General features: G+C 45.4%; 1 protein-coding gene across 1 annotated transcript in view; it reads left to right on the top strand.

The window, feature by feature from the left end:
• TIMM44 (translocase of inner mitochondrial membrane 44) overlaps nt 1-23,170 on the top strand; it is a 128,059-nt gene that overhangs the window by 16,427 nt on the left and 88,462 nt on the right. The window contains exons 2-3 of the mRNA XM_075352509.1: nt 7,157-7,261; nt 20,515-20,685. Coding sequence (XP_075208624.1) covers nt 7,157-7,261; nt 20,515-20,685 — 276 coding nt within the window. The remainder of the gene's footprint in view (nt 1-7,156; nt 7,262-20,514; nt 20,686-23,170) is intronic.

Raw genomic sequence — 23,170 nt, 5'->3', positions numbered from 1 at the left:
TTCATAGACTGCACAAATCGTATTTAGTATGTTTTTGTTGAAAACTGTTTTTTTGCCACTTACATAGTATATTACATAGTGTTATATACACTGTATATATGTGTGTATGTATGTGTGTGTAATATATAATATATATATAAATATATATATATATATATATATATACACACATACATACACACATATATACAGTGTATATAAACACTATGTAATACACTATGTAAGTGGCAAAAAAACAGTTTTCAGGAAACATACTAAATAATATTTAGTATATTGCTATTTAAGTGAAAAACTTATTGTAGTGCAATGTGAACGTCAGACATTTAATCATTTTTATGATACAGTAATCAAGATATTTAGATAGAACATAAAATATATTTATTGGAATACAGCTTTAGAACACAAAAAACTGTAATAAATTGTAAATATGTAATACACTATGTAATATACAGTAGATTACATATATATCTTGTGTGCATGTATAATATATATATATTATACATGCACACAAGATACACTATGAAATATACAGTAGATTACATATATATCTTGTGTGCATGTATAATATATATATATTATACATGCACACAAGATGTATATGTAATCTACTGTATATTACATAGTGTATTACATATTTACAATTTATTACAGTTTTTTGTGTTCTAAAGTTGTATTCCAATAAATATATTTTATGTTCTATCTAAATATCTTGATTATTGTATCATAAAGAGGATTAAATGTCTGATGTTCATGTACTACAATAAATTTTCACTTAACTATAAGCAATATATGTGGGAGTCTGAGTCGGTGCAAGAGAAATTGAGGAGTCTGAGTCGAATGTTTGGCTTACCGACTCCACAGCCTTGGTACGTGTGACTTTATATCCCTTCCCATAAAGATTTAATAACAAAATGGCTATTCTGCATCTCTGTGTTTTGCGCTTTAGATTTTATCCTGTTCACATTGCTTCACAAAATGTTTTTGTTTTTTTTCCACTGGGGGTCAGCACGATTTTGGCAAAACCAAATGATTTTCTTTATTTTTGATTTATTTTTGTACAATTAATATGACATCTTCTTATGCGGGCGTCACACGGTACGATCTATCGTGCGATCGCACGAGCGATTGTACCCGCCCCTGTCGTTTGTGAGTCACGGGCAATTTGTTGCCCGTGTCTCACAAAGTCGTTAACCCCCGTCACACGCACTTACCTGCTGAGCGACGTCACTGTGGGCGGCGAACATCCTCTTCCAGAAGGGGGAGGGACGTTTGGCGTCACAGCGACGTCACACAGCAGCTGGCCAATAGAAACGGAGGGGTGGAGATGAGTGGGACGTAAACATCCCGCCCACCTCTTTCCTTCCGCATTGCCGGCGGGATGCAGGTAAGCTGTGTTCGCCGTTCCCGGGGTGTCACACGGAGCGATGTGTGCTTCCCCGGGAACGATGAACAATCGGCGCACAGAAGAAGAAACAACTTTTTGAAAACGAGCGACGTGTCAACGAGCAACAATAAGGTGAGTATTTTTGCTCGTTCACCGTCGCTCGTAGCTGTCATGCTACGATATATCAAACGATGCCAATGTGCGTCACTTACGACGTGACCCTGCATAAGAGCCATACATCTGTCTATCGAGTTGTTAAGGGCTTATTTTTTACGTGACAAGATGCAGTTTTCATTGACAACATTTTGAGGTACATATGAATTTTTGATGTGTATTTTGACTCCCAAAGAGTAAGAAAAAGATCAGTAAATATATATACGGTGTGTGTATATACGTGTGTGTTTGTGTCTATATATACATTATGTATACAGTACAGACCAAAAGTTTGGACACACCTCATTCAAAGAGTTTTCTTTATTTTCATGACTGAAAATTGTAGATTCACATTGAAGGCATCAAAACTATGAATTAACACATGTGGAATTAAATAACAAAAAAGTGTGAAACAACTGAAAATATGTCTTATATTCTAGGTTCTTCAAAGTAGCAAGTAAGCAAAGGAACCAAAGATTGGTGTTCCTTCCAGGACAAGGGCTCACAATTTGTTAGGGAATAGCACCAGTGAGATAATATTAAAATTTAACCTTTATTTTATTCCTTAAAACACACAAAAAGCAATATTAAAAACCGAAGATTTGACCATGCAGGTCACAAATCACACACTGCCCAGAGCTGTATATAAAGCTCAAAAGGGCCACAAATACGTCCCTTAGGCAAGATAGACAATGGGACAACTAAATCATGTGTTGAGAGCTGGTTAATACTATCAGTGGATAGCACATAGTCATAACGACAATAGTTCCATTATGCTCAGGTCAGAGTCAGTGGATAGCACATAGTCATTTCTTCAAAGTAGCCACCTTTTGCCTTCATTACTACTTTGCACACTCTTGGCATTCTTTTGATTAGCTTCAAGAGGTAGTCACCGGAAATGGTTTTCCAACAGTCTTGAAGGAGTTCCCAGAGATGCTTAGCACATGTTGGCCCTTTTGCCTTCACTCTGCAGTCCAGCTCACCCCAAACCATCTCGATTGGGTTCAGGTGTGGTGACTGTGGAGGCCAGGTCATCTGGCATAGCACCCCATCACTCTCCTTCTTAGTCAAATAGCCCTTACACAGCCTGGAGGTGTGTTTGGGGTCATTGTCCTGTTGAAAAATAAATGAGGGTCCAACTAGACACAAACCGGATGGAATAGCATGCCGCTGCAAGATGCTGTGGTAGCCATGCTGGTTCAGTATGCCTTCAATTTTGAATAAATCCCCCACACCATAACACCTCCTCCTTCACGGTGGGAACCAGGCATGTAGAGTCCATCCGTTCACCTTTTCTGCGTCATACAAAGACACGGTGGTTGGTTCCAAAGATCTCAAATTAGGACTCATCAGACCAAAACACAGATTTCCACTGGTATAATGTCCATTCCTTGTGTTCTTTAGCCAAACAAGTCTCTTCTACTTGTTGCCTGTCCTTAGCAGTGGTTTCCTAGCAGCTATTTTACCATGAAGGCCTGCTGCACAAAGTCTCCTCTTAACAGTTGTTCTCGAGATGTGTCTGCTGCTAGAACTCTGTGTGGCATTGACCTGGTCTCTAATCTCAGCTCCTATTAACCTGCGATTTCTGAGGCTGGTGACTCGGATAAACTTATCCTCCGCAGCAGAGGTAACTCTTGGTCTTCTTTTCCTGGGGTGGTCCTCATCTGAGCCAGTTTCTTTGTAGTGTTTGATGGTTTTTGCCACTGCACTTGGGGACACTTTCAAAGTTTTTTCCCAATTTTTCGGACTGACTGACCTTCATTTCTTAAAGTAACGATGGCCACTCGTTTTTCTGTACTTAGCTGCTCTTTTCTTGCCATAATACAAATTCTAAAAGTGTATTTAGCTGTGTATCCACCAGGGTGGATTTGATTTAAATCTAACTGATTTAAATCACGATTTAAATCACGATTTAAATCACTAGTCAGTAAGGCTTGATTTAAATCAGTGATTTAAATCAAAGTTTCTACCTAAACTAGTTCTTGCTACTTTAAAATGCAAGTAGATGAAGATTTTTAGAATCACTTTTTATATTACTTTTTTCTCCCCAATTTAATGGGTTAATCATTCATATTTGGACACCACTGTTCTGTTGTACTTAGGAAGGAGAAAAATAATCCTGACCTTGTATTTTGCTCAAAGTTTCACTTTCATTTTCTTGTCTGCTTGCCCTTCCTCCTCCTCACACTTAGATTCACATTCTTCTTGTGTTGTGCAGATCTATTCCACTCCAAACAATCAAACATATTGTCTAACTTCTTGGACTTGGCACTGAAGGGGTTGATTCTGTATTCATAGGTTTGTAGAACAATAGGATTAAGGTCTTTTTCTCAACTCTGATCATGTTGTAATATTTTTGCCGTGAAGAAGAGGCTGGGACCTCTGCGGAGTCAAATTCAGTTTTGAGAACTGCGTAAGTAAAGCAAGCGTCTGTGATAATATAGGAGAGAAACTGCCCACTAATCCTACAGAAACCTCTGGAAGAGCATGGCATTGTGAATGTTACACATATACAGCCTTTATTCTACTGAGTTAAACAACTCAGCTTTATCTCATGATGGAAGAACCTTTGGATGGTAAAATATTTTCCTCAAAAAGCAGTTTATTAAAAAAATCCGATTTAAATAAAAAAATCCGTTTTTTTTTTATTTTTTTTTAAAAAAAACATTGATTTTTATCCACCCTGGTATCCACCAGACTTCTGCACAACACAACTGATGGTCCCAACCCCATTTATAAGGCAAGAAATCCCACTTATTAAACCTGACAGGGCACACCTATGAAGTGAAAACCATTTCCGGTGACTAACTCTTGAAGCTCATCAAGAGAATGCCAAGAGTGTGCAAAGCAGTAATCAAAGCAAAAGGTGGCTACTTTGAAGAACCTAGAATATAAGACATATGTTCAGTTGTTTCAAAATATTTTTTTAAGTATTTTCTCCACATGTGTTAATTCATAGTTTTGATGCCTTCAATGTGAATCTACAATTTCCAGAGTCATGAAAATGCAGAAAACTGTTTGAATGAGGTGTGTCCAAACTTTTGGTCTATACTGTGTGTATATATACACAGAGTATATATAATTTTTTTATTTTTTTTATTTTCGAAATGCTGTTCACTGTTATTTATTTCTAATTAGATAGGTTTTGAGAGAGGGGTCATTTTGACTGCCACATATCTGCCCCATCCACATTTGGATATCTTTCCATTTAGTTAGAAGTAAATTATTTGGTCAAGGGTGGATAACTTGAAACAATTCCGTATAGAAGGTTGATCTGAACTCGAAGATGGTCTAATCTAAAAGTGATGAAAGAAATAAATGCTCTTGTGCTATTCCCACCGCACTTGAAATGATATTCAAATGTATACATTTAAAGGGAATCAGTCACAAGGTTTCTGCTCCCACATCTGAGAACAGCATAATGTAGAGACAGAGACCCTGATTCCAGTGATGTGTCACTTATTGAGCTGTTGCTGTCATTATGATAAAATCAATGTTTTCTCTGCTGCAGATCTAGCAGTTAGGCCTAAGCCACACAGCGAGAAAATCTGTGCGAGTGGAGTGCGATAAAACATCGCATTCCACCTGGACCAATTATAGCCTGTGTGTCAGCACACATGAGCGATTATTTTCTCAGCCCTAATCAGACCGAGAAAACAATCGTAGCATGCTGCGACTGTAATGCGAGACTCCTTTCTCTCGCACCCATTCAAGTGAATGGGGCGAGAGAAAAATCGCCCTGCACTCGCAGTACACCGGTGTACCGCTAGTGAAGTGCGAGAATCTCAATAGCCGGCTACGGAGGAGAGAGGGAGAGAAGTCTCTCCCTTCCCTCCTCCGTGCCGCCCCGCCCCCCCCACAGCTGAGGTCCGCTCGCACAGTCGGACCTCAGTCGCATGGATACTAGCATGACACTCGGCTCCTGCTGTGCTGCCAGCGCGAGCCGAGTGTCATGCGAGCATTGCACTAGTGCCCCGTGTGGCCCCGGCCTTATATAGAGCCCATGAATATGCTGGACTATCTGCAGCAGGCCAAGTAGTCCTTTAATGATAATCTACTGCTAATTAAACAGTGACTTTATTAAATCTACACTAAGCATCCCGGTAAGTAAAATACCACTGGAATCAGGTTCTCTGACCCTACTTTATACTGCTCTCAGATTAGGTGGCAAAAACCTGGTGACAGATTAACTTTTAATAATACTCAACACAGCATCGTAATTGGTTGTTCAATAACATTACTAGTGGATAATTAAATGGATTTGCTTAATATAAAATCTGTGTATGTGAATCAAAAATGACCATTTAAGGTCCACACAATATATAAATGTATTTTACTTTTCACATATTACAAAGCTGAGAAAAGAGAGCACAAATAGGGTCTTACCAGATATTAAAGTAGCGTAGTGTATAAAGGTACACTCACCTTCTGAGGTTGAGAGTCACAACCACCAAGACAGCAAAAAGATAATGGCGGCTGCCGCTGCCTCACGTGGATGAATCTTCAGTGCTGGAGAGGAGAGGGGGTTAATGCCGCGCTGTCACCAAGGAGGATAAAAAAATAGTTGAATTATTAATAAATGTTTTTATTCCATAGGTCAACGTGTTTCAAGGTTCAAGACCTCTTCAGGACCAAAAAAGAAGAAAAAAAAATAGAAGAATGTATTGTTGATTTTTCTTCTTTTTTTGGTCCTGAAGAAGAGGTCTTGAACCTTGAAACATGTTATTAATAAATCAACAATTTTTTTCATCCTTCTGGGCGACAGTGCGGCATTAACCCCCTCTTCTCTCCTGCACTTTCACACATTAACAGAGCAATGCAGGTGGACGCCTGAAATGAATAACACAGTTAAAGTTATTAAAGCGTCCACACAACATATAACTGTTTACTTTGACACACTTTGAAAAAGCAATGCTAGTGGACACTTGAGATGCACAATGTTATACTGTAGTTGTCAAGCATATAAGTATTAAACAAATAGTCATGGGTGTTACTCCAGGGGTAATTATTGCAGCAAAAAAATGGGATCTATAATAGCGATAGATTTGTATACTGCACAATCTAGTTGAGTGATGTGTCCCAGGATTAATCTGGGTTAGGTGAGATTAACCTTGATACTCTGGAGGGAACTGCACACTGTGAACCAAATGGGGCAGCTGTCCCTGTACTTAGTTGTGCACTTGTTTTAGGAGCGCCGATGTGTGTTTCTATATTGTATTTCTAACCTAAAAGTAGACAATTGAATGGGAAACTCATGTATACTCTTCAATTCTGTAAGAGAAATTGTTATTCATTGCCATAGATTTATTCGCATTAGTTTTTAAACCTGATAGCCCTGAACTTCTCGAGGAACGCCAGGAGGTTAGATAAAATCATATGTGGGATGTGATGATCATGGATCTAATCTGTTAGAATTCATTGTTTATGATGGATTCCTACCGTAAGACATTTTTGAGTTTTTATCTGGTCAAGTCGAAGAACATGAAATCTTAGGAAAGGGAATTGAAAGCTTCCAAGGGAAAGGAACATACAAGGAATTCTCAGTAAATGCCCTAAGTAGTTTGTTTACTAGGTGTGAACTAATAACAATATCTCATTTTCCTCTTCTCTTAATTCTAGCTATTGATGTCTGGTGGCCATAGGTTTGGACCAGTCTGGCATCGTATGCCTCCAAGAACCAGTAGCAGTTTTTATTGGATATGCCACTCTCCTTTGGAACAACAGGTAAGTGAATACATAACTTAGATTCATCCCTGGTGTACAGTTCTTACATTGTTATTAATTAACCACCTCCTGCTGTGGCCAATTTTCATTTTTGCGCTTCCCTTTTTCCAAGAGTCATAACTGATTATCTTTCCACTGACCTAAACATATGAAGGGTTTTTTTGTTTGTTTTTTTTGTAGGTACAAATGGCACTATTCTCCAGCATTGAAAGCCTGCGCTTGTGCGCTTTGATCTGCCCTGAGCCGGGCAGATCAAAGTATTGTAGTGCGCCTGCGCAGGACCTCAATGCCGGCGTGTGTGTATGACATAGACGCGTCATGCACCGCGGCTTCAGAATAAGGAAAACCAAGATGGCCGAAAGGGGAGGCGCCAGTCCCAGAGAACGGAGACACCCCTCCGACCATTGTGTATCAGAGCGACCTTCTAGGTGAGTATTATAAAGTTTTTTATGTTATACAGCACAGCCTGGGCTCTTATATACAGCATTTTAGAATGCTATATATAAGAACCCAGTGGTGGTGGTCGCAGCTTATAGGCCGAAAATGTGGTGACAGGTTCCCTTTACCCCTTAACAACCCATGACGTACTGGGTACGTCATGGTGACATGGTGCTAAACGACCCATGATGTACCCAGTACGTCATGGTGAAATCGCGGCCCCGGAGCCGCGGTGAGTGCGATCGGTTCACACGAACCTTAGATTCGTGGAGCAGGGGATCTCTGCCTGACCTCAGGAGGGGTGGTGTCTCCCCCCCCCCCGGACCTACGGAGGCTGTGATTGGCTGAGCGGCGTTCATCAACCAGGCCAGTCACAGCCACTGTAAGGTTTCAGCCATTGATAATGGCTGAAACATTGAAATTCAGCCCTGATCAGTGCAGCTGTAGTGTTATGGATGGAATTTAATACATATTGAATATAACCAAAAATGCTGGACTAATAAAATGGCGCTTGATTTTATCTAACACATGCATATCATGTGAATGGCATCAACCTAAATTAAGTCCATATCAGTAGCACTGATTATTGGCTGGAGCTGGGTGATCACTGCTTCACCCGCCCTTAGCTCTGATTGGAGAGACTGACCTTGTGACCGATCTCTCCAATCACAGAGTATCTGGGGCCGGTGACCCGCCCCTCCGCTTCACTCCGTCCGTGGAAAGCAGCTGAGAAAAGCGATTCCTGCAAGTGCCCTGGTAAGCTCCTGCCCCCCCCCTCCTCAATCGGCCACCCTGCCCTGATCCCCTGCCACCGCCGCCGATCTCCTCTATCTGCTGCAGCCCCCTCCATCTGCCACTGCCCCCCTCCGTGAGCTGCTGCCCACTCTCTCCCATCCTCATCTGCTGCCCCCTCCACAATCTCCCACCCTGCGCGATCTGCTGCCCGCCCTCCACCATCTCACCTCCGCGATCTGCTGCCCGTTCTCCACCATCATCTCACCTCCGTGATCTGCTGCCCGCCCCGCCATCTCACCTCCGCGATCTGCTGCTCACCTCCGCCATCTCACCTCCGCAATCTGCTGCCCACCTCCGCCATCTCACCTCCGCAATCTGCTGCCCGCCTCCGCCATCTCACCTCCGCGATCTGATGCCCGCCTCCGCCATCTCACCTAAGCGATCTGCTGCCCGCCCTCCACCATATCACCCTCCCCAATCTGCTGCCCCCTCCACCACCTCTCACACTGATCTGCTGCTCACCTCCATACCTTCTCACCCTCCCCAATCTGCTTCCCCCCTCCACCCCCTTTCACCCTCATCTGCTGCCCGCCCTCTCCCATTCTCCGCCGCGCCCTCTCCCATCCTCCGCCGCGCCCTCTCCCATCTTCCATCCATCTTTTTTTCCATCCCACCTAGTCCCCCCCCTTTTTTGCAGCACATCCGTGCGTCCGTCCTGATTTTTTTTTTTTATTTATGTAAACTAAGTAAGAAGTACAAATAAACTTAGGGCCAGTAAAATTATACTGTAGTAATCGTCAACTACAGTATTTTTTACTGAATATTGTAAGGGTCAGCCCAGTGCCACACATGAAAGCGATGCACAAGTCTCACATCGTATCATCCGGCACGGCCGTTCTCTTCCAGACGGGAGTGTGTGGCTGTGCCAGATGATGCGATGTGAGATTCGTGCATTGCTCTCACGTGTGGCACTTGCCCTAGTGTCAGTTCAGTTGCATGCGCTCATATTAATTTTTTTTTTTTTTTTTTATTGACGTCCATAATTTTAATTTCGCCAAACTAATTTTTTTGTATGGGGAAGGGGGGTCAGTGTTCAAAATGGGGTCACATGTGGGGGGGGCTCCATTGTTTAGGCACCTCAGGGGGGCTCCAAACGCAACATGGCATCTGCTACTAATTCCAACCAATTTTGCGGTGAAATGGCACACCTTCTCTTCTGAGCCCCGCTGTGCGCCCAAACAATTGATTTCCACCACATATGAGGTATTTGCGTACTTAGGAGAAATTGCACCATACGTTTTATTGTGCATTTTTTCCTGATACCCTTGTGAAAAAAAGCTACATGGTTGAAATAAGTTTCGTGGTAAAAAAACAGAAAAAAAATAAATATTTTCACGGCTGATCATTATAAACTTTTGTGACGCCTCCAGGGGTTGAAAGTGCTCAGTAAACATCCAGATAAATTCCATGAGGGGTCTAGTTTCCAAAATGGGGTCACTTGTGGGGGAGCTCCATTGTTTAGGCACATCAGGGGGTCTCCAAACGCAACATCGCATCCGCTAATGATTTCAGAAAATTTTGCTTTCAAAAAATCAAATGATGCTCCTTCTCTTCCGAGTCCTGCCGTGCGCCCAAACAATTGATTTCCACCACATATGAGGTATCAGTGTACTCAGGAGAAATTGCACAATTAATTTTATGGTGCATTTTTTCCTGATACCCTTGTGAAAATGCTAAAGTAACATTTTTTGTGTAAAAAAGTAAAATTTTCATTTTTTCCTTCTACGTTGCTTTTGGTTGCTGTGAAACTCCTAAAGGGTTAATAAACTTCTTGGATGTGGTTTTGAGCAGAGTGAGGGGTGCAGATTTTAGAATGGGGTCACTTTTGGGTATTTTCTGTCGCCTTGGCCTCTCAAAGTCACTCCAAATGTGATGTGGTACCTAAACATTTCTTTTTGTAAATTTTGTTGGAAAAATGAGAAATTGCTGATGAACTTTGAAACCTTCTAACTTCCTAACGAAAAAAAAAATTGTTTAGAAAATTGTGCTGGTGTAAAGTAGACAAGTGGGAAATGTTATTTAGTAACTATTTTGTGTGACATATCTCTCAGATTTATGGGCATAAAATATCAAATTTTGAAAATTTTCTGAAATTTTCACAAACGCAAAAAATATCGGCTTAAAATTACCACTGACATATGAAGTACAATATGTCACGAAAAAACAATGTCAGAATCGCCAGGATACAGTGAAGCGTTCCAGAGTTATAACCTCATAAAGTGACACTGGTCAAAATTGCAAAAAATGGCCAGGTCTTTAAGGTGAAAGCAGGCTGGGGGCTGAAGGGGTGAAGAGAGTTCTCCAAGAATGTCATGAAATGGTCTGTCTGTCTAATTCAGACGGCAGTTCGCCCTAGTTGCGTGTCACTACAAGCTGCAGTCTCAAGCAACACTTCCCAAGGCCTGCGTCTCAATTGTCAGAGGAGTTGTAGTGTAAGCACATATGCCTCCATGAGCTAAGAAAAACAGCGGTGACCTCAGAAAAAATTAATCTTCTTGACTGACAAAGGATTTTTCTTGCAGTCTCAGTCCTCTAGTCTCAGTCCACCCCTTTTTCACAATACACCACATACTTAAAATGTATTTTATTGTGATTTTCGGTGATCTAATACTAATCAAGTATTTGTGAGGTATAAAGGAAATGGTACATGGGTTTTCTAAATATTTTAAAAGTATGAATCTGAAAATTGTGACTTGCATTTGTATTCAGCCCCCCTTTGTATGACCTTTTTTCCTTGCAATTAGTACTGAAAGTCTTTTGGGTTATGTCTCCACCAGCTTTGGACATTTTGAGGATTACATTTTTGCCCATTCTTCTTTCCAAAAGTTCTCCTACTCCGTGAGATTGGATGGAGGCATATATGAATCCATTCCATTGTAGCTGTGGCAGGCTGTTTAGGGTCGTTGCCCTGCAGGAAGGTGACCCTATCCCAGGCTTCAACTCTTTTGCAGCCTCTGACAGGTTTTTTTTCAGTATTGCCCTGTATTTGGCTCCATCCACCTTTCTATCAACTCTGACCAGCTTCCACATCCATACTGAAGAAAATCCTCCCCACAACTTCACAACTTAATGCTGCCACCACTATGTGTGACAGTGGGGATGCTGTTTTAAGGGTGATGAACAGTGTTAGTTTTCTGCCATGGATAGCATTTTGCATTTAGCCCAAAAAGTTCTATCTTGCTCTGATCTGACTAGAACCCCTTCTTCCACATGCTAGGTGCATCCCCTACATGGCATGTGCAAGAATGTGCTCTGGTCAAATGATACCAATATAGAACTTTTTGGGCAAAACGCTACATGTGCAAAAAAGATATCTGTTTTTCGGAGTCTGTAATAAGAATACCAAATTTGTAAAAATATTTTATGTTTTACAACTTTTACACAGGAAAATCATATGTTTTAAAAAATAAATAAATAATTCTACGTCACATTTATTTTTTCTCTCAAAGTACCGCATTCTTTACCGCCTTGTTTTTGCATAACAAGATGTTTTTATTGTACCACTTCAGGGTACATACGTGTTTGATTTACATTTCATTTTATGTGAGGCGGAATTAAGGAAAATGGCAATTCTGCTGTAGATATATATTTTATGTATTTTTTCTGCAATACTTATTCTGCACGGAGACGTAAACATGCAATCTCTTGATCACATTGCGAATACTCTGTGCTACATATTTATCACTGAGCATTATCCAGCTGGTTGGAGTAACATCTAATATAACATTGGCCATTGATAAAGGCAACATGACAACTGTTGCATGCTGCCCGCTTTCCAAATCGCAGCAATAAATTGTGAATTGACCACCAAATCTGAATTTAACCTTTAGGCTAATGCATCCAATCATATTATCAAACCCCCCCCCCCCAAAAAGCCATTAACATAAAAATCTTTTCTTCTATTTCAGAAGTGTCCATATTATCAAAATAGCCTTTATGTATTAGATCTGGAGCCTAAAAGCATTTTCACTGTTTCCCTGCAGTCAAACAGTTGGAGTGGCCATGAAGTGTTTTTCGTATTTTAATATCTCGTGCTCTGTCACATAGAGGACAACAACCCTACACTAGTTACCAGAGTGGCCTTGATCTTTAATATTGCTTAGTCTACTGCTTGTGGCTGAGCTGTTGTCCCTTCCCAATAGTAGCACATTTGACCGATGATAGTCTATGAGATCAGACACCTTACAAAATTAGAAAAACCAAGGGGAAATATCCACAATTTTTTCCATTTGTTTTTTCTTTGTATTACGGCCAGTGTGAACATGAGCCTACAAGCAGCATGTATACCATCTCATTCTCCGGCTCACTTTTTTGTTTTTATGTAGTACCTTACAAACTCAGGTGACACTAAATTAGCGCCATTCTTTGTCAGTGTGTTCCATACTTCTACCAAGTATGACGATCTAGATTGCACAATTTTGTTCTTGATTTTGTATGTTAAAGTAGGGGTGTGTGAAACCTCACATTCAAACTGAAAAGTTTCCAATGACTCTTTTGTCTTTATAGTGTGTGGCATATGCACTGTTGGTACAGAGTATAGGCGCGCAATACAACTTTGGAGTGGCCAAACATTTGAGGGCACCTTCCTACCTGCTTGTTTTCCCTTTATCTCTTCCCCCATTCCTTCTTCTCTATTTTGTTAGACCGCTCTGGCTTTATATAGTATGATAAGGGCAGTGATAGCTGGAAAACAAGTAGATGGGAAGGTGCACTTATATCTTTAGCCCTGACATGATGCACTGAGCATGTCCCTTTTAAAGGGAAGGTGTCGACAACATTTTTTTTTTCAATAGCTGAAAATATATAAAGTATTAATATTTTAATGTTATATTTTAATATTATTTGTTTTTAATTGAGAAAAATATAAAAAAAAATTAAAAATTTGATATTTTCCACTCTTAAACACTAGGGGGAGCAGCTGCTGAAATCCTACTGTAGAGCTACTGTAGAAATAGCTCACATTACAACTGCAGTAAAAGTGGGTGGAATCTGCTTTCCTGTGTGTGATGTCACAGCTCCCCCTCCCAATCTGGGGGTTTCCAAAAAGGATAACAGAGAATGAAGTTTAGGATCACCGTGCGCAGCCATTTTGATGGTGGCTACAAAGTGATCCTAATATGTCTAAAGTGTCACCAAGGCCAGCTGCATAGTGCTCCACTGTATCCCAATGCCCCACTGACTGTATCCCAATGCCTCACTGTGTCCCGCGCTTCCATATACTGTGCTGCCAGCCGGGATTGGAGGTCCGGGGTGATATGCGGTGAGGAGGGGTGATCTGTAGTGCAGTGCCGCTCAGGCTGTAGATGGCACGCTGCGCTCACCGTTCCCAGCCGCATGCACTCACCTCAGACCGGCAGCCTGTCCTGTCAGTGATCACAGTACATATCAGTGAGGAGTGGAGGCTCGAGGTGAGCACATGTGGGGAGGGGGGGTGAGTGGAGGGGATGTGAGCGCAGTGGGTAGAGGGGTGAACAGAGTGGGTGTGAGCAGCACGCCAGGATCAGTTATGGTGCAATCACCGCTGACCATCTCACCCCTCCATCCCGGGGGGTGACAGGGAAAGTGGAGCACACAGCATACGCTGTGAGCTCCACAAAAATGGCGCTGGTCTCCTCCCTGTGCTGTGATCTGGACAGCCCAGGGGGTGCATCCAGATATCAGCATATGCTGCTTCTGTGTTAAGTATGGGTCGCAGTCCGTCCACAATCCTCTATGGCCTGGGGGCTGCCATAAAGGAGGTGAGTAACTGTCGTTACACACAGCAAATCCAAGATGCAGCCCCAAGTGCTTTAGTAAAACTAGAATTAAATAAAAACTAAACCGTTAAATAAACGCGACACCTTACCTTTTAACAGGGAGTTTGTAGTTTTTCTAGAGTTTCTAGTTATACATTCGATAGTATTTTATAAAATGATGGGATTAGACTTTTTTTTTTTTCTTTGTCGCTCCATTGGGAGACTTAGACAATTGGGTGTATAGCTACTGCCTCCGGAGGCCACACAAAGTATTACACTTTAAAAAGTGTAACCCCTCCCCTCTGCCTATACACCCTCCCGTGCATCACGGGCCCATCAGTTTTATGCTTTATGTTGAAGGAGGCACACATTCACTCATGCTCCCATTTTAGTCAGCAGCAGCTGCTGATTGTAACGGATGGAAGAAAAGAGGGCCCCTAACAGGGCTCCCGGCATGCTCCCTTCTCACCCCACTGAGTCGGCGGTGTTGTTAAGGTTGAGGTACCCATTGCGGGTACAAAGGCTGGAGCCACATGCCGTTTTCCTTCCCCATCCCTTAGGGGCTCTGGGAGAAGTGGGATCCTAACCGGTCATCCAGGCACTGGGACCGGGCTCCCTCCACAGCCCCTGTGGGATTCTGACGGACAGGAGACTGAGTATCATCAGGGACAGGGCCCTGCATCTACAGGTACTCTGTGTCCCCTTGGGGACGGTGCATGGAGCACTTTGCCCTCAGACGCTGCAGCGGCTGCGGTGTTGGTATGAGACCGGGACTACCGCGCCGACCGCGCCTGCTTGCCGGCCGCGGTTTTTAACTTTAGCCCCCGGCTTTTGCGGCCTAGTGCCTTAAACTCCCGCCCCCGGGCCTGCCAGTCAGGGGTAAGGGCGGGACGGTCGGCGTGACGCCGACAGTGAGGGCTGGAGCACGCTTAGGTGTCCTCCTCCCCCCTCACTAATCACTCTGGGGCACCAGATTCCCGCACTTATTTAGTTACGCCCACGGCTCCCTCCTCCCCTGTGAACGCCGACAGCCATGTTTTAAGCACATTCTGCCGGTGGAGGACTTCTGGCTGCAGCTCTGGGAGACCCGAGGCAGGGAATCTGGTGGCCACACACCGCTTGAGCGGTCGGTAAGCCACACCGGTCACCCGGTGCTGGTCCCCCTAGGGTGCCGAACTGTATATATATATATATATATATATATATATATATTATATTTGTATACATTTTCTCGGTTCGGCTGTACTGTTAGCTTGTGGCTATATACCCTCAGTGATCACTCTCCTGGGAACAGCATGTCGTTCACAAGGAGCAAGGGTGCCAAGGCACAGGGTTATTTTGCAACCTGTACCTCTTGTGCGGCTATGCTACCTGCAGGTTCCACCTACCCTCACTGTGAGCAATGCTCGGCCCCTGTGGCTCTCGCTCAGCCGGAGCCTGGGGCACTGGTGGGACCCTCGGCTCAGGTAGACCCCCCTGCTCCCCCTGTCCAGGTGGCAGGGACAGAGTTTGCAGTTTTAGCTGAGAAACTCTCTGAGTCACTCTCACAATCCATGGCTCAGTCTATGGACAAATGGTCTGCTAAGATACTAGAGGCTTTGCAGTCCAGACCGGCCCTTTCACAGGCCCCGGGCACTGCGGGATCGCCCCCAGGCCCCTCTCGGTCTGCGACGAAGCGTGCTCCTGGGGTGGCCTCTAGTTATTACGTGGAGGACTCCGGCACGGACCGCAGTCCCAGACCGGCTAAGCGGGCTCGCTTAGAATCTTCCCCGACTTCATCACGCTGTTCGGGGTCTCAGCTTGAGGACTCTCTGGAGGATGAGGCGGAGGTCGCAGCCCAGGACTCTGACCCTGACGTTGCGCTCAATCTTGATACACCTGAAGGGGACGCCATAGTAAATGACCTTACAGCGTCCATCAACCAGGTGCTAGATCTTTCCCCTCCAATTCCACTTGTAGAGGAGTCGGCTTCACAGCAGGAGAAGCACCAGTTTAGGTTCCCCAAACGTACTCGGAGTGCTTTCTTCGATCACTAACTTCAGAGATGCTGTCCAGAAGCACAGGGCTTTTCCGGACAAGCGCTTTACTAAACGCCTTAATGACACACGTTACCCCTTCCCCTCTGACGTTGTTAAGGGTTGGGCTCAATGTCCCAAGGTGGATCCTCCAGTCTCTAGACTGGCGGCTAGATCCGTAGTAGCCGTGGCTGACGGTTCATCGCTCAAGGATGCCACGGACAGGCAGATAGAGCTCCTAATGAAATCCATCTATGAAGCCATAGGCGCGTCCTTTGCCCCAGCCTTTGCAGCAGTGTGGGCACTCCAGGCTATCTCAGCTTGTCTGTCTGAGATTAATGCGGTCACCCGTACCTCTGCTCCGCAAGTAGAGTCTTTGACTTCTCAGGCGTCGGTGTTTTCATCCTACGCCATGAATGCTGTCCTGGACTCGGCTAGCCGTACAGCGGTAGCATCCGCCAATTCGGTGGCAGTCCGCAGGGCCATGTGGCTACGCGAATGGAAGGCAGACTCTGCTTCCAAGAAGTTCTTGACCGGTTTGCCTTTTTCTGGCGACCGATTGTTTGGCGAGCAATTGGATGAAATTATTAAGCAGTCCAAGGGAAAGGACTCGTCCTTACCCCAGCCCAAACCAAAGAGACCTCAGCAACGAAGAATTCAAGCGAGGTTTCGGTCCTTTCGGCCCTCAGCCAGATCCTAATCCTCCTCGTCCAACAGGCCACAGAAGAGCCAGAGGAACTCTTCTGCATGGCGGTCTAAGTCACGTCCTCCAAAGACCGCCGGAGTCACCGTCTCCAAGGCGGCCTCCTCATGACTTTCGGCCTCCCCAAACCGCATCCTCGGTCGGTGGCAGGCTCTCCCGCTTTTGCGACGCCTGGTGGCCACATGTCCAAGACCGATGGGTGAGAGACGTTCTGTCTCACGGTTACAGGATAGAGTTCAGCTCTCGTCCTCCGACTTGTTTCTTCAGAACATCTCCGCCCCCCGAGCGAACCGTTGCACTTTTTCAGGCGGTGGACACTCTGAAGACAGAAGGAGTTGTGATCCCCGTTCCCCTTCAGGAACGTGGTCGCGGTTTTTACTCCAACCTGTTCGTGGTGCCAAAAAAGGACGGTTCATTCCGTCCCGTTTTGGACCTCAAATTGCTCAACAGACATGTGAGAACCAGACGGTTTCGCATGGAATCCCTCCGCTCTGTCATCGCTTCGATGTCCCAAGGAGACTTCCTTGCATCAATCGACATCAGGGATGCCTATCTCCATGTGCCGATCGCACCAGAGCATCAACGCTTCCTGCGTTTTGCCATGGGGGACGAACACCTTCAGTTTGTGGCACTGCCTTTCGGCCTGGCGACAGCCCCACGGGTCTTCACCAAGATCATGGCAGCCGTTGTGGCAGTCCTACACTCTCAGGGCCACTCGGTGATCCCGTACTTAGACGATCTCCTAGTCAAGGCACCCTCCAGGGTGGCATGTCAACACAGTCTGACCGTTGCTCTGGAGACTCTCCAGAGGTTCGGGTGGATCATCAATTTCCCAAAGTCAAAATTGACTCCGACCCAATCACTGACGTACCTCGGGATGGAGTTTCATACTCTCTCAGCGATAGTCAAGCTTCCGCTGGACAAACAGCGTTCGCTGCAAACAGGGGTGCAATCTCTCCTTCGGGCCCAGTCACACCCCTTGAGGCGCCTCATGCACTTCCTGGGGAAGATGGTGGCAGCAATGGGGGCAGTTCCCTTTGCGCAGTTTCATCTGCGGCCACTCCAATGGGACATTCTCCGCAAATGGGACAGGAGGTCGACGTCCCTAGACAGGAACGTCTCTCTTTCTCTGGCAGCCAAGAACTCTCTTCAGTGGTGGCTTCTTCCCACTTCTCTGTCGAAGGGAAAATCTTTCCTGCCCCCATCCTGGGCTGTGGTCACGACGGACGCGAGTCTGTCAGGGTGGGGAGCGGTTTTTCTCCACCACAAGGCTCAGGGAACCTGGACTCCGACAGAGTCCTCCCTTCAGATCAATGTTCTGGAGATAAGGGCAGTGTATATAGCCCTAAAAGCGTTCCATCGGTGGCTGGAGGGCAGGCAGATCCGCATACATTCGAACAACGCCACAGCGGTCGCGTACATCAACCACCAGGGCGGCACTCGCAGTCGTCAAGCCTTCCAAGAAGTTCGGCGGATTCTGCTGTGGGCGGAGACCACAGCCTCCACCATCTCCCTGGTTCACATCCCGGGCGTAGAAAACTGGGAAGCAGACTTTCTCAGTCGCCAGGGCATGGACGCAGGGGAATGGTCTCTTCACCCGGACGTGTTTCAAGAGATCTGTTGCCGCTGGGGAACGCCGGACGTCGATCTCATGGCGTCTCGGCACAACAACAAGGTCCCGGCATTCATGGCACGGTCTCAGGATCACAGATCTCTGGCGGCGGACGCCTTAGTTCAGGATTGGTCGCAGTTTCGACTGCCTTATGTATTTCCTCCTCTGGCAATGCTGCCCAGAGTGTTGCGCAAGATCAGGTCCGACTGCCGCCGCGCCATCCTCGTCGCTCCAGACTGGCCGAGGAGGTCGTGGTACCCGGACCTGTGGCACCTCACGGTGGGTCAACCGTGGGCACTCCCAGACCAACCAGACTTGCTGTCCCAAGGGCCATTTTTCCATCTGAATTCTGCGGCCCTCAACCTGACTGTGTGGCCATTGAGTCCTGGCTCCTAGCGTCCTCAGGGTTATCTCAAGATGCCATTGCCACTATGAGACAGGCCAGGAAACCAACGTCCGCCAAGATCTATCACAGGGCTTGGAGGATCTTCTTAGCCTGGTGCTCTGATAAGGGGTTTACCCCCTGGCCGTTTGCCTTACCCACTTTTCTTTCCTTCCTTCAATCCGGAATGGACAAGGGTTTGTCTCTCGGCTCTCTCAAGGGACAAGTATCGGCGCTTTCCGTGTTTTTTCAAAAGCGTCTAGCTAGGCTTCCGCAGGTCCGCACGTTCCTGCAGGGAGTTTCCCACATAGTCCCACCTTACAAGCGGCCACTGGAACCCTGGGATCTCAACGGGGTTTTACGGGCTCTTCAGAAACCACCTTTTGAGCCGCTGCGGGATGTCTCTCTATCACGTCTTTCGCAGAAGGTGGCATTTCTAGTGGCAGTTACATCACTCCAAAGAGTGTCAGAGCTTGCAGCACTGTCATGCAAAGCCCCCTTCCTGGTATTTCACCAGGATAAGGTGGTTCTACGTCCGGTCCCGGACTTTCTCCCTAAGGTGGTGTCCCCTTTTCATCTCAATCAGGATATCTCCTTACCTTCATTTTGCCCTCATCCAATTCACCAATGTGAAAAGGATTTGCATTTGTTAGATCTAGTGAGAGCACTCCGGATCTCCGTGTCTCGCACGGCGCCACTGCGCCGTTCTGATGCGCTCTTTGTCCTTGTCGCTGGCCAGCGTAAGGGGTCGCAGGCTTCCAAGTCAACCTTGGCTCGGGGGATCAAGGAACCGATTTTTGAAGCCTACCGTTCCTCTGGGCTTCCGATTCCTTCAGGGCTGAAAGCCCATTCTACCAGAGCCGTAGGGGCGTCTTGGGCATTGAGGCACCAGGCTACGGCTCAGCAGGTGTGTCAGGCGGCTACCTGGTCTAGTCTGCACACTTTCACGAAACACTATCAGGTGCATACCTATGCTTCGGCGGATGCCAGTCTAGGTAGGCGAGTCCTTCAGGCGGCGGTTGCCCACCTGTAGGAGGGGGCCGTTGTCGGCTCTTTTTATCGGGGTATTCTTTTACCCACCCAGGGACTGCTTTTGGACGTCCCAATTGTCTGGGTCTCCCAATGGAGCGACAAAGAAGAAGGGAATTTTTGTTTACTTACCGTAAATTCCTTTTCTTCTAGCTCCTATTGGGAGACCCAGCACCCGCCCCTGTTCCCTTCGGGCTGTTGTTCTTTTGTGTACACATGTTGTTCATGTTGAATTGTTCTTTTGGTTCATGGTTTCAGTTCTCCGAACATCCTTCGGATTGAATTTACCTTGACCAATTTATATAGTTTTCCTCCTTCCTGCTTTGGCACCAAAACTGATGGGCCCGTGATGCACGGGAGGGTGTATAGGCAGAGGGGAGGGGTTACACTTTTTAAAGTGTAATACTTTGTGTGGCCTCCGGAGGCAGTAGCTATACACCCAATTGTCTGGGTCTCCCAATAGGAGCTAGAAGAAAAGGAATTTACGGTAAGTAAACAAAATTCCCTTCTTTTTTAACATTGTTAGTTTTGTTTTCATTTCTAGTTGCGCTCCTATTCATCCCAAGGAAGAAGAGGATTCCTCGCCAGTCTCCTTAATGACATCAAGCAGGAGCTGTCAAAAAACAAAGAGATGAAAGAAAATATCAAAAAGTTTAGAGAAGAAGCTAAGAAATTCGAGGAGTCAGATGCTCTTCAACAAGCTCGCAAGAAATTTGTATGTTTTTTTGCAATTGCAGCCAATTTACCGTATTTTTCGCTTTATAAGACCCACCTGATTATAAGACGCACCCCCAAATTTGGTGAAGGAAAAGAGAATTTTTTTTTTTAATGTTAAATGGGGTCCATCTTATAATGCCAGTGTCCCTCAACAAATCATATAGGATATATGTCCCTCATAGCCCCCCATCCTAAAATTAGCCCCCTTAATCTGGATATGGCCCCCTTATATTGAATATAGCCCCCTTGTGATGGCACACGTTCCCCTGTGCTGCCTATGGCCCCCTATGGATTGCATACATTTCCCTGTGTTGCCTATGGCCCCCTATGGATTGCATACATTTCCCTGTGCTGCCTATGGCCCCCTATGGATTGCATACGTTCCCCTGTGCTGCATATGGCCCCCTATGGATTGCATACGTTCCCCTGTGCTGCCTATGGTCCCCTATGGATTGCACACGTTCCCCTGTGCTGCCTATGGCCCCCTATGGATTGCATACATTCCCCTGTGCTGCATATGGCCCCCTATGGATTGCATACGTTCCCCTGTGCTGCCTATGGCCCCCTATGGATTGCACACGTTCCCCTGTGCTGCCTATGGCCCCCTATGGATTGCACACGTTCCCCTGTGCTGCCTATGGTCCCCTATGGATTGCACACGTTCCCCTGTGTTAGATATCGCCCCCATAGTGCTGCCCATGGCCCCTATATAGATCGCACAAGTCCCCCTGTGTTAGATATCGCCGCCATAGTGCTGCCCATGGCCCCTATATAGATCGCACAAGTCCCCCTGTGTTAGATATCGCCCCCATAGTGCTGCCCATGGACCCTATAGATCGCACAAGTCCCCGTGTTAGATATCTCCCCCATAGTGCTGCCCATGGCCCCTATAGATCGCACAAGTCCCCCTGTGTTAGATATCGCCCCCAGGCTGCTGCCCAAAGTAAAATAAAACCTTCTTTCCTTACCTCCTCCAGCGCTGAGCTCCCTCCTGTGTCCCTCCGTGCTTCTCTTCCTCTACTTCCTGGTTGTCAGTGCGGTCATGTGATCGGCACAGCAGACTGAGATCTCTGCCTGCCTGATCACAGTGGAAGCAGGGACACCGGGGAAACACGCTGGAGGGGGTAAGTAAAGATTTTTTATTTTAGAATGAGCAGCAGCCTGGGGGCCAAATCTAACACAGGGGGGTGCATGTGCGATCACAGGGGAGCGCAGGCTCATATAATATGCACCGCTCCCCCAGCCCATCACTGCGTGCGATTTCAGCACCATTGGAGACGGACATCGGCTGTGCATATTATATGAGCGGGAGCAGGAGATCAAAGGCTGCAGCTCGCAGCGTTCCCCTGCACTCCAGGGCTGCTGCCCCCACCTCCCCTGGACCCTGCATTGTACATATATCTATACCCCCCCCCCGTATATTCGGCTTATAAGACGCACCCCCTACTGTCCCCCAAAATTTGGGGGAACAAAAGTGCGTCTTATAAAGCGAAAAATACGGTACATGTTTAGATTCTGTAATGCTCCTTATCTCGCAAGTATCCCTGGGTTTATCGAGCATTCTCTAGATTGCGTGACATGAAAAACGCAATACACTATATCATGTTGAAATGTTCTTGAGTTATAAAGCTAGGGTTGTTAGATATTGTTTTGTTTCATGTATCTTCCACCCCCCTTAATTTTTTTTTCTCTAAAACAGCATCATATTTTCACACAAGTCCTAAAAGTAGAAAGAGGAGCAATTCAAACAAATGAGTCAACAATATTAGACATTGTCTTTTTTTTATTGTCTGTAAGTAGCAAAAGTATGTGAACCTTTACTTGCAGTGTCTGGTGTGACTCCTTGTCATACAATAACTGCATCTAAACGTCTCCGGTAATTGTTGATTACTCCTGCACAACGGCTTGGAAGATTTTTAGCCCATTCCTCTCTACAAAATAGCTTCAACTCAGTTATGGTTGTAGGTTTTCTCCCATAAACTGCTTGCTTCTGGTCCTTCCGTAACATTTTTCTTAAGATTAAAGTCAGGACTTTGACTTTGTCATTCAAAGACTTCTTCTTTAACCATCATTTTGTACAATGACTTGTGCGCTTTGGGTTGTTGACTAGCTGTATGACCCATGTTCTCTTGAGATTCCGCTCATGGGCAGATGTCCTGATATTTTCCTTTTTAGAATTTACTGATAAAATTCAGAATTCATTGTTCCATCAACAATCAATGGTTGCAAGTAATCCTGGGCCTGATTAAGCGAATCAGGCTCAAACATTGATACTATCTCCACCTTGTTTCACAGATAGTATGAGGTTTTCATGCTGCAATTTAGTGTTTTTCTTTCTCAAAATACTACATTTTTCATTTTAAATCATAAAGTTCTATTTTGATCCCATGCATCCTTAAAGCATTGTTCCACTAACCTTGTGTCTTGTACAGTCATGGCCAAAAGTTTTGAGAATGCTACAAATATTAATTTTTACAAAGTCT

Source organism: Anomaloglossus baeobatrachus, chromosome 1 (assembly GCF_048569485.1).
Source record: "Anomaloglossus baeobatrachus isolate aAnoBae1 chromosome 1, aAnoBae1.hap1, whole genome shotgun sequence".
In the NCBI taxonomy this organism is placed as follows: Eukaryota; Metazoa; Chordata; class Amphibia; order Anura; family Aromobatidae; genus Anomaloglossus; species Anomaloglossus baeobatrachus.
Note: the sequence above shows the minus strand (reverse complement) of the source record. Positions and strands in the feature narration are given on the sequence as shown.